Genomic DNA, 10,851 nt, shown 5'->3' on the forward strand with positions numbered 1-10,851 from the left:
TACAATGTGTTACAAGTTTCATGAATTTATTATTTTTTAAAAAGAAAGATCCGAGTCTAAATAATCTGAATTTTACAGCATTCATGCAGTAATCAGAAAGGTTAGTTGGATACATTTATATACTATAACTAGAAGGACCCCCCCGTCCACCCACACACACACACACACACACACACACACGCCTGTATAAATATTCCAGAATTTAGAACTGATTTTTATATTTAAAATTCTCGGATTTTATTTTGATTTTTTAATTTATGGGGGACTGACTAGATAATCCCTTTGAAAAAAATCCTATTTGGAGAAAGTTTAGCTCAGTTTTTTATCATGCTCATGCTACATGCTACAAATACATGTAAGATGCCAATAGCACTGAGCAGGTCCGGTAAAGCGTGGTTCTGTTCACAGGGGCTCGTCACGAAGTTTTTTCAATCTTTTATATATACTACCTCTATACTATAAAATAAATACACGTGTATTTTATAGTATAGAGGTGGTATATATAAAAGATTGAAAAAACTTCGTGACGAGCCCCTGTGGTTCTGTTCGGTAAATAGACGCATCTAAGTCACATGATCTAATATTCAAACATGTCGGCGGATCTGACGATAGGTAATACAGCTTATTTGTGTTTACCTTGTTTAATTGCCCTGAGTCACGCGACAGGACTTATGCTGCTCAGAGCACATTGAAACTGTAACAAGTACCACAGCTGACATGTTCTCTGATTCATTTGCAGGGTCCGTTCCGGCGTACTATCGAGAGGTCTACGAAATTTTGTGTCCTCATAATGAACAGGTGGATAAAGATCTGTTTATACAGCTGTTACTGAAGTCCAGTTTGCCTCGTCCCACAATATCACAGGTAAACATATATTTCATTATTCATTTTATGATCATGTTGAGGTCGTCGGGTAAATTTTGAGATTACGCGTCAAAATTTCTCCTCAGGGTGGGCGGATCCCAAAATGGCTGTACACGTTTCTTCTTACGAAATATGTCACAACCAATAACTAATGAAAATCTAAATCTCATTTCAAGCTTCATTTAAACAAATGTTTTCTAATTTTTGTTGAATTATAACATTAAAACCTTAGATAAAACGTTTGTATTTAAACATTATGTTATTATTAAAAATATGATAAAATCATAAATCAAAATCAAGTGTTCTATAATATGAGTAACTTTGCCATTGGTATGTGAGAAATACCTTTTAGATAAAGAATGCTCTAGCTATTATAATCAGCTTATTGACAGAACTATGTGTGTGCAAATCTTTTTTCAAGTGTGTATGTGCTACGAGTTTGAAAAGTTTTTATTAGCTGTCGATGTGGTACTATTCGATCATTTAATGGTTGCTATCTTTTATAAATATTCTTTCTAGATATGGGACATGGTGGAAAGCAAACAAGGTTATTTAACCAGAGTAGGGCTGTACAAAGCTCTTGCTCTAACTGCCCTGGCCCAGCAAGGAAAAACTGTCAGTGAAAAGTTGCTGGAAAGCTTCTCTGGTCATGGTGAGCCTGTTTGATTATTAACTTCATTATAACTTACATTATAAACAGGAATTATGAAATCAAAACCAAATTTGGTACCTCGCCATTTTATTTACACGTAATATCAATCCTGCAGTTGTATGCTAATTCGGTTTCAAATATTTAACAAATGTTAACAATTGCAATGGTGAATAATTTTTCATTCAAGGTTTCAATAGAAGAATTATCAAAAACTCTAACAAATGTTATGAGACATTGTTTACAGATACATTGCATTTAGTATCTTAAAAATGAAATTTCAGACTAGAGAATAACTTAATGAATCTTTCTATTATAGAACTACCAAGACCAAACCTTGGGGATTTATCAGACCTACGGGCAACAAGCATTAAGATGAGGAGACAGAAATCTCCTAATGTTCTTGGGTATTCTTACCATGAACTCTGCAAACTTGACACAATTAAAGTGGAACTTGTACCTGAAAAGAAAGGACTAATTTTAAAACATGTGGAATATGAGGTCACAAGCCAGGTTAGTTGGTTAATATTTTTTTGGCTATGAAGTGACAAGCTATTAGGCCTAAAAAAAAAAAGTTGTGTGTTTAGGGTAACCAGACCTAACCTACAAAATTGCCACAATCCTACCATTTTTAGATGTCTGTTTTTATCAGATTGTGAATTTCATATTATTTTGATTAAAAAGTCCATTTTTAAATTTGACACAAACATTCTTAGGATTCATGCAAAAAAAAATATCATAAAATAAAAAGATTCCCTACCTACCTAACCTAATTTTTTCATCAGTGTTACCCTAAACGCACAATTTTTTTTACAGGTCATAATACAAGTTACTCACTTCTTTAGGACAATGTGTAAAGATTTATCTTCTCATAAATCTGAGATGGAAAAATAAATTCTGGATTTTTCTGTGACAAGATTTATGTGCAGCTTGTTTTGAATGTTCAATGTTTTAAAAAATTTGGAGGTAGGGTATTCAATATTGAATACAAGTTCACCACTTTATATATACAATGGAAGTAAAAACTTCCTTATGTATCAGTAAAAACTCTTTGTTTAGAATAAAAGTCACAACTTTATAGGGAATTGATAATATGGTACATGCATTTGTTTTTTTATAGAAACTGTTAAAAATAAAATAGGTTATTTTTTCATACTTCTCTATGCATTCTGATGATCGTTTTACGTACTGTGCAAAAAACAAAGCTATATTCTAAGACCCATACATTTGCCTGTAAACAGCTGAGCATTATCTCCCTATTAAAACTGAACACTGTCATAGTGTTATTTGCAATTTAATGATAAGGATGGGGGTTATCACTTTTTTTGTAATTTATCACATCTACTGGGTAATATATTCCAGAACATGAATTTACAATATGAAACTGGGAAGTGTACATACACCAATAATGTGTAATTTGATTAAAATTTCAATTTCTTGTAAGTGGGGAGTGCCTGGGAATATGTTTGCACAACCAGTGATATCAAGTTCTTAAATTCACTAGTTCAGTGTTAATCTAGATATAGAATATGGCGTTCTATATGTATAACAATATGTAAAGTAGCCCTTGTTTTAGCCATTAGAAATTTATAATTGCGGAATAGCTCTCAGCATCCTCTTAGCCCAGAATGATCAACCAATGACAAAATGTATTGGATGCTGTAGCCGTCGAGGATTGTGTATAAGGACATCCTTGAACTTAATTGTATGTACTTGTTGAATCTGAATATCTGAATGGGAACAAGGCTGACTTTGAACTGTTAAACAGATACACACATACACAGCTGAGAGGCAAGCAATTGGAATTGCACAACAGTTAATAGGTTTACTAAGTATATGATACATTTGACCTTGCTGATAATAATACATGCCACTTTGCATTGCTAAATGCAGATATTTTAAGAGTTGTTTGTAGAAGTAAATAGATATTGAAATATTTTTTTTTAAAATAGATATGTCATATATGTTTGCTTGTAGAAGTTCAGGGGCACGGAAGATACCGGTATTGTTGATTTGGTGCTAGTGAAATGTGGGTTAGGGCATTGATTTCTTGATCAGGGTCTTACCAATACTTACAGGGGCACTTAAAACGTGCATTTTTAATTTTATACAAATTATTTGTGTATGTGCCCATAACTTTCACTTGTGTTTAATTTTAAATTACTGCATTTTTTATAAACTATGTATAACAAACTCTGATGTGTTGAGCTTGTCATATAAGCCTCCCCCCCCCAAAAAAAAAAATAAAAAAAATTAAAAGACATATAAAGAAGTGTCAGAGTATTTCAGGTATATAATGTTTTTTTTATAATAGCTCATTTTATTGCTTATCTTTTTTAACTGGGTGAGGCAACCCACACATTGAAGGAATAAACTAAATTCAAAGCGATTTTATCACAGGACGCCCAAATATGGTACCGTAGCATAAAGAAGTTTGGTTTTTCCATTTTGCAAAGTGTTGATTGGACTATGGAATGATAAAAAATACACTTCTTTACAATCTCAAGTAGTCTACTGAAAAACATGAACTTCAAAGTACATGTATTGTACTTTGATAAATCATGTAATATAAAGCATTTTTTGGGGGGTCTCCAACTGTACCAACATAAGTACATATAATATGTGAATGCAGTAAATTGAATTAGTTTTAAAGTTACTTGTGTGTAATTTAGTGACTATATGTTCTTACGAATCAATTTAAATTGTAGTCATGATGCTTAATTTACAGTAATAAAATTTGATTTTACTGAATTTTGCCATTTATTGCAGGTCTGTAAGACAACTGTACTAAGGCGATACAATGACTTTCTGGCATTCCAAGAAATGTTGATGATGCGCTTCCCCTACAGACTCATACCAAGACTTCCTCCAAAGAAGATGATGGGAGGTAATTTCATTCAAGTTCATATTTCATATTTTAAGTTTATCAGTGAAAGCCAAAGGAAACTAGTTTTTAAGGTCATGGGTCAACATCCAACCCCCCAACCCCCCACCCACACCTTCCTTTTTCAGTTCAAATGCTCTCAGGCTTTGGAAGAGGTTGAATAATTATGATGAAAATATTAAGTTTCATTATACTGTCATATTCCTGTAAGAAATCAAGCAGAAAATACATTGTAAAGAACTGTCATACTGAACTTCATAATTGTTAGTAACTCCTTATTATTTTGTTTAAATCTTTTGTCATCCAACTGCACAAGTCATTTTTTATAGATATGTACTTACTGCATTTTCTACAGGAAACAGAGAGTTTATAGAACAAAGGAGAAAAGCACTCAGAAGGTTCCTTAACCTGATAGCCAGACATCCACAGATGTACGATGATAAACTCGTCAAATTTTTCTTCTCTTATTCCGGAACAGTAAGTACACAAGATTATTTTTATGGACATACACATACATGTACAAAGTTGCACAAAAAAATTGATAACTCAAGAAATCAATGTAACTACTTTTATTCATGAAGACTTTATTTTGCGAACTACTGTAGATAAACTGGTTAGCAAAAATTAATTTTCACGATCGAGCCTTATCTTCATCTGTAATATTATTACACCCTTAGTTAGGGCAAGGAATATTGAATATACATTGAATACCGGTAAAACTTTGAATAAAATTACCAATGCTAGTTCACACAAATTTTATGTTTTGCCCATATTTTATTTCTTGGACCTTGTGTTTTCCAAAGACACATTTACCGGTATATATAAATCTTTGTCTTTCTCTGTCTTTATATTTTCTCATATTTCCTTCTTGCATTGATAGGATATGCAACACAAGATGAAAGAAGTTTTCAGGGGAATTCCAGATGAATTCATGACCAGTAATCTAGCAAGTCAAGCAAAGGTTAGAGCTTTATTAACTCAAAGTCTGTTTTTGGGCAACCATCTGTATGTGAATAGCAACCTGTTTTAGTAATCAGTAACAACCATCAACACTTGTCTTGGTATGCATGATTTTTCAGAATAATATATTTTAGATGTAATCATGACAAATATATACTGTATACAGGGAAGTATTCACCTCCATTTTATTTTGCCCCTTTGGCCCTCTTCAGCAGGTGAATTTAAGAATGGTCAAATTCCAATGCCTGAAATTACATGTATTTCTCTTTAAACACAACTGTGACTGGGCTAATTTAAGACGGGACAAAACTGTTTGCAAGTGTAGAAGGGCAAAAATTGCATTGGGGGGGGGGGGGGGGGTGGAATAACCCAGTATACAGTAATTGTACACATAAATTTGGAATTAAAATTTATAACAATGCTGTTTTTCCTCAGGACCTGGTTCCTATGGATACTCAGACACAGCTTGGCAATAGTAAAGAACACGTTAGAATAGTATACAACAGTGTGTGTAAATTAAAGGACATCGCCGAGAGAATGGTCACGAGGGCCACAAACTATGCCTGTGATATGCTCCAGTTTGGTCAGGAATTGAGGTAAGGGCCACTGGTATACCTCTATTTGTCTTAGACATTTACAATTACCTGTATATGTATCTAGAAGTACACAGCCATGACAATAGAGGTACTTGGATAGTCTTACCAGTTAATTTAATTTAATTGATTTCATCAATAGTTGTGTGACCGTATGTTGCACATATACATGTATGATACATGTATATCTGTTGGCAATGATCTATGATACTCGTATTTACTGGTGAACAATTCTCTTCAGGACATTATTACTTGTTTTAACCACTAGAAAAATGTACATGTATGTGTATATATAAAGAAAGAAAATTTTTTTGGATAAGAATTCTATATTCCTCTCTTAGTATAAAAAATCTAACTTTGAGATAATAATTGCAGTCATCTAAGCAACGACAATACACCAATCTCAGCGTGGGCCACAGGGACGAACGACACATGGAGCCACCTACAGAAAGGCTTCAAGCACGTGTCTGTGGAGTACGCAGCCATCTCGGAGAAAAGCTCAACGGAGGTGAGAAACGATAGCAGTGTCAGAGTCGTATATAAATAAAGAGTGTAGAAATATATGGGTTTGAAACGACATCATTTTCAGAAATGTGTATAAAGAAGACACAGATAAAAACCTTTTTATAGGGACAAATTTAAGATACTTATTTAGAAAAATGAAATTAAGGATTTCAACGATATGGCAGTGTTCAAGTTTAATATCTGTGTCTTTGGCCTTTCACCTGACCAATTCACACCAAGAAGTATTAAAGCTGCAACAAAAAGCCTCTTGCAAATTAATTCTTGTGTCCCGTAATCCTACGGTAAAAAAATTGTGAATTTCAGACCTGCCAAGGGCCTGTCTAATTAGAAGTACTTAACATACATGTATCACCAAGTGTACAGTGTATTTACGGGGAATTACAGCTGTTTATTTTTGCAGGCTGCAGATGAAGATGAGCGGGTTCTAGAGAAAATATCCTTCTTCCAAGATATGTTGATATCATATAGGGTAGGTACAGTAAATAGAGGAAAAATCAATACGTGTACGATGTTCATTCACTCAGTTGCATAACTTTTAATTACAGAATACATGTATACAGTGACAGACATTGTCAATTTTTTTCTCAGGACTTGTGTGAAAGGCATGAGAAAGGAGTACTTCAAGATCATCAAAGGGCAATTGCAAAAATGGGTCAATATAAAAAGAAAAAGATGTCAGCAACTGTCAGCTCTTCAGAGGTAGGTGGATGTAACAACTGTGGATCATTTTTAGCTCACCGAGACGAAGTCAGGGGGAGCTTATGCTATACCGTCGGCGTCGGCGTCCGGACCTGGTTAAAGTTTTTGTTGCAGGTCCTGTATCTAAGCTATTACTTGTCCTATCTTCACCAAACTTGCATGGATGATGCATCTGGACCTACTTATGGACTTGAAAGACTTGGATGCTGAATCTGAGTCCTAAATTTCAGATGCTGGAGGAGGTTAAGGTTGTTGGACCAGGTTAAAGTTTGTGTTGCAGGTGCCCTTTGATAGCAATATCTAAGTTACTGCAGGTCCGTACTTCACCAAACCTGCATGGATGGTGTGTCTTATGATACTGATGCACCAGACAGGCTTGAGTGCTGAATCTGAGCTATAGGTTTCGGATGCTGAAGGAGGTTAAGGTTTTAATTGCTAGTGCCCTCTGATGATATCTTAGTTATTACTGGTCTGAACTTTACCAAACTTGCATGTAGATGTGTCTTATGTATACTGATGCACCTGACAGGCTTGAATGCTGAATCTGAGCCATAGGTTTCGGATGCTGGATGAGGTTTAGTTTTTTTGGAACAGGTCACATGTTTTATAGATGATAGCTTGCATAGTTGATTTAACTATATTATAAATGAAACGCAGAGGTTGCTTCAGATGCAGAGCCTGATCTCCATTATCAAGGATGCTAAAGAAATCTCCTACCTCATTCAAACCTGCTCGATAGATAGATGTGTTTGTTGATAAATGATATAACATGATTCCTATGATAGAGTATTGTATGGTATAAAACAATATTGTGTAATATGATACAATATAATATCATTTGTAATATTATAAAAAGTTATATGATATGATATGATATTGTATCAATTTTTTTTTATATTTTATGTTATGATATTGTAACATGATATCGTTATGTATAGTATTGTATATTATGATACAATATTGTATTAATAATATTATATTTTATTATTAATTTATTATTTTATCTCATGATACTATTACATAAGATATTGCAAAATATAATATTGTATCCTATTATACAATATTGTATATTCTATAATATTGTATCATACAAAATAGTATAATATGATATTAGTTTCTGTAATATAGAATTATATCACATGAAATTGTATAATATGATACTGTAATATTAAATAATATCATATCATATGATATTGTATAATATGATATTGGTTTATAATACGATATATTATCATATCACATGAAATGTATTGTATGATATTGTAAAATATATTATATACAATATCATTTTATGTTTCAAAAATGATACAGTATCATACAATATTATACTATATTATACAATATAATATCATATGTTTCAATGTTATGATGTAATATGATATTGTAATATAATACTATATTGTTTTATATATTATGATATTGTATTATGTGATTAAATACAATAACGTATAAAACAATACAATGTCATATCCTACGTTACAATATCATATCTCATCATTGTTTATTATGGTATTTTATTGTATTATATGATATATGTTGTAAATATGATAGGATGCAATATCTAATTTTATATTATTGTATTGATTAACATATGAACATATGATTATCATACAATTTTTTAACAGATGATATATGATATTGTGTCAAAACAGAATCCATGAATATCCAAGATCATAAAGTATGATTTTCATATAATATGATAAAGGTGGTCTCATAAGGGTGATGTCTCGTCTCGGTGAGCTTTGTAATCTGTGATTACCTATGTTTTAATATAGCATGCTAGTTATGAGTAACAATTATTTGAGTCTTAAGTCTTTATAAATGTAATCAAATGATATGAGAAAAAAGAATATTAAAGTAAATAATGAATCACATGTACAATATATGAATGCAAGATCTACACTTAAGCATAGATTTTCTTTGGCTTAAAAGAATTTTCATCATGTAGATTACAATAATGTCCATTCTAAATTTTTGTACCAGAATGGTGTGGGTAATGTTATGCTGTAATGTAATATAATGTATAAATGAGTGTGCGCAGATTTAAATCTTTATTACATGTACCGTAGTTACAATTATAGCTAATCGCTGTTATATATTTTGTTAATACAGGCAGGTGCTGTTGAACAACTAGAACAGAAAATTCTAGATGTAAGTTTTAATCCAGTTTACTTTTAATCCTTTTTGAAATTATATACCGGTATATATGTATATCTGTTTTAATCATGTTGCTGTATATGCTCCAGATAAACCTATACAGTGTATATATTGCATTCCAGCATTTAGTTAATATGGTTTGTGTGTTGTGGTTTTGTAGCAAGAGAGTCAAATTGCAAATATGGAGAACAGAAACTACTACAGCTTGCATTGTCTACAAATGGAGACACAACTAATTCATGCCAACCTGGACATCTTGTATGACATTCTAGGAGACATGACCAAGATTCAAGCAAAAGCTCATGGAGATGTAAGTTTCTTTACACAGTCACAGAAATCTTATTCAGATGCTCCAAGTCATTGATGCTAACAGTTTATCTGAGAATTTTTCAGTTGATAAGTTTCATGTATAATAACAACAAATGTCTAAAGTTTCTGAGAGACTGTCAGAAATACAGTTTTACACAATATTGAAATTCCTAATGAACTTTTTACTTAAAACTTTTAGACTGGTTGAAATGTCGAAATTCCCTATGAATAATTCATTTCTTTTATTTCTTGATTTTTCAGCTTGCAAAAGTGTGGGGCGATATCCAGCCAATTATAGACAATTTACAAGGGCCCCGCCCAGACTCACCTGCCAGACTGTCCCCCGTGGGGTCCCCCAGCAGTAACAGCCACCCAGGGATCACTGTGTAATACAGACAGAGCTGTTAAACTGTGTATACTGGTTGTTTTCTGCCTCAAACATCTTTATGCCATTCCAAATTCATTTAATGTATTGTAATAATGTGGAGTCATTTTATTTTCTTTGCGGCCAATGTTAATGGCTGGGTGAAAAAAAAAATTCTGGTAGATGCAGAACTAATTTAATGAGTGAATATTCTGGTTAGGAAAACACTTTTGGGGAGTACAAATTCACAAAAATTGAGCTACCATGAAAATTTTAGAAACTATGGTATAGTCACAACCCTATCAATAATGATGTTATTGTGACAACCTCTACATAACAAAGACTCTCCTAACATGTTATTTGCCTGTCCGGAATTTTGATAAAGAAGATGCTTATTTCCCTAATATTTCTGTTTTTGATTCTCACACCTTTACTGTACTGGTAATTTCAAAACAGTGAACAACGGAGACTGTGCTTGGTCAAGTGAAAAAAAAAATCAAATGTTAAAGGTTAGTGTTAGAGTCATTTTGAATTGTCACGTGCAATTTGTTTCACTGTTTTGAAAAAACAAACCCTTGCATTTGTGCAGCTGAACATTATAATTGAAGGCCACTCAAAATTAAGTAACATTAAATTAACCTTGAATGGACAGTTAATTGATTGCTTTTTCCTATGAAGTTGATCATACACATGTAGATGCTAGAAGTCAGAGTTTGACTAATATGGGTAAAAACTAGTCATCATTTTCCTTTGTCAATTATTGTACACTCATATATATGAGAATTGAGATGTAATCTGCTTTCATATACTTGGAAATTTTACATAAGAAAATAATTTATTGGCAAAC

General features: G+C 32.6%; 1 protein-coding gene across 1 annotated transcript; it reads left to right on the top strand.

Annotated features, from left to right (window-relative positions):
* Positions 1-535: 535 nt before the first annotated feature.
* On the top strand, positions 536-10,851 carry LOC128167283 (sorting nexin-8-like). Its single transcript, XM_052832900.1, has 14 exons — positions 536-612; positions 740-864; positions 1,384-1,516; positions 1,833-2,026; positions 4,283-4,400; positions 4,753-4,874; positions 5,278-5,358; positions 5,793-5,953; positions 6,326-6,458; positions 6,876-6,944; positions 7,064-7,174; positions 9,287-9,325; positions 9,492-9,641; positions 9,902-10,851. The coding sequence occupies exons 1-14, from the start codon at positions 591-593 to the stop codon at positions 10,028-10,030; spliced, it is 1,587 nt and encodes a 528-aa protein (XP_052688860.1). The 5' UTR covers positions 536-590; the 3' UTR covers positions 10,031-10,851.

This window comes from Crassostrea angulata, chromosome 10, assembly GCF_025612915.1.
Source record: "Crassostrea angulata isolate pt1a10 chromosome 10, ASM2561291v2, whole genome shotgun sequence".
Classification (NCBI taxonomy): Eukaryota; Metazoa; Mollusca; class Bivalvia; order Ostreida; family Ostreidae; genus Magallana; species Magallana angulata.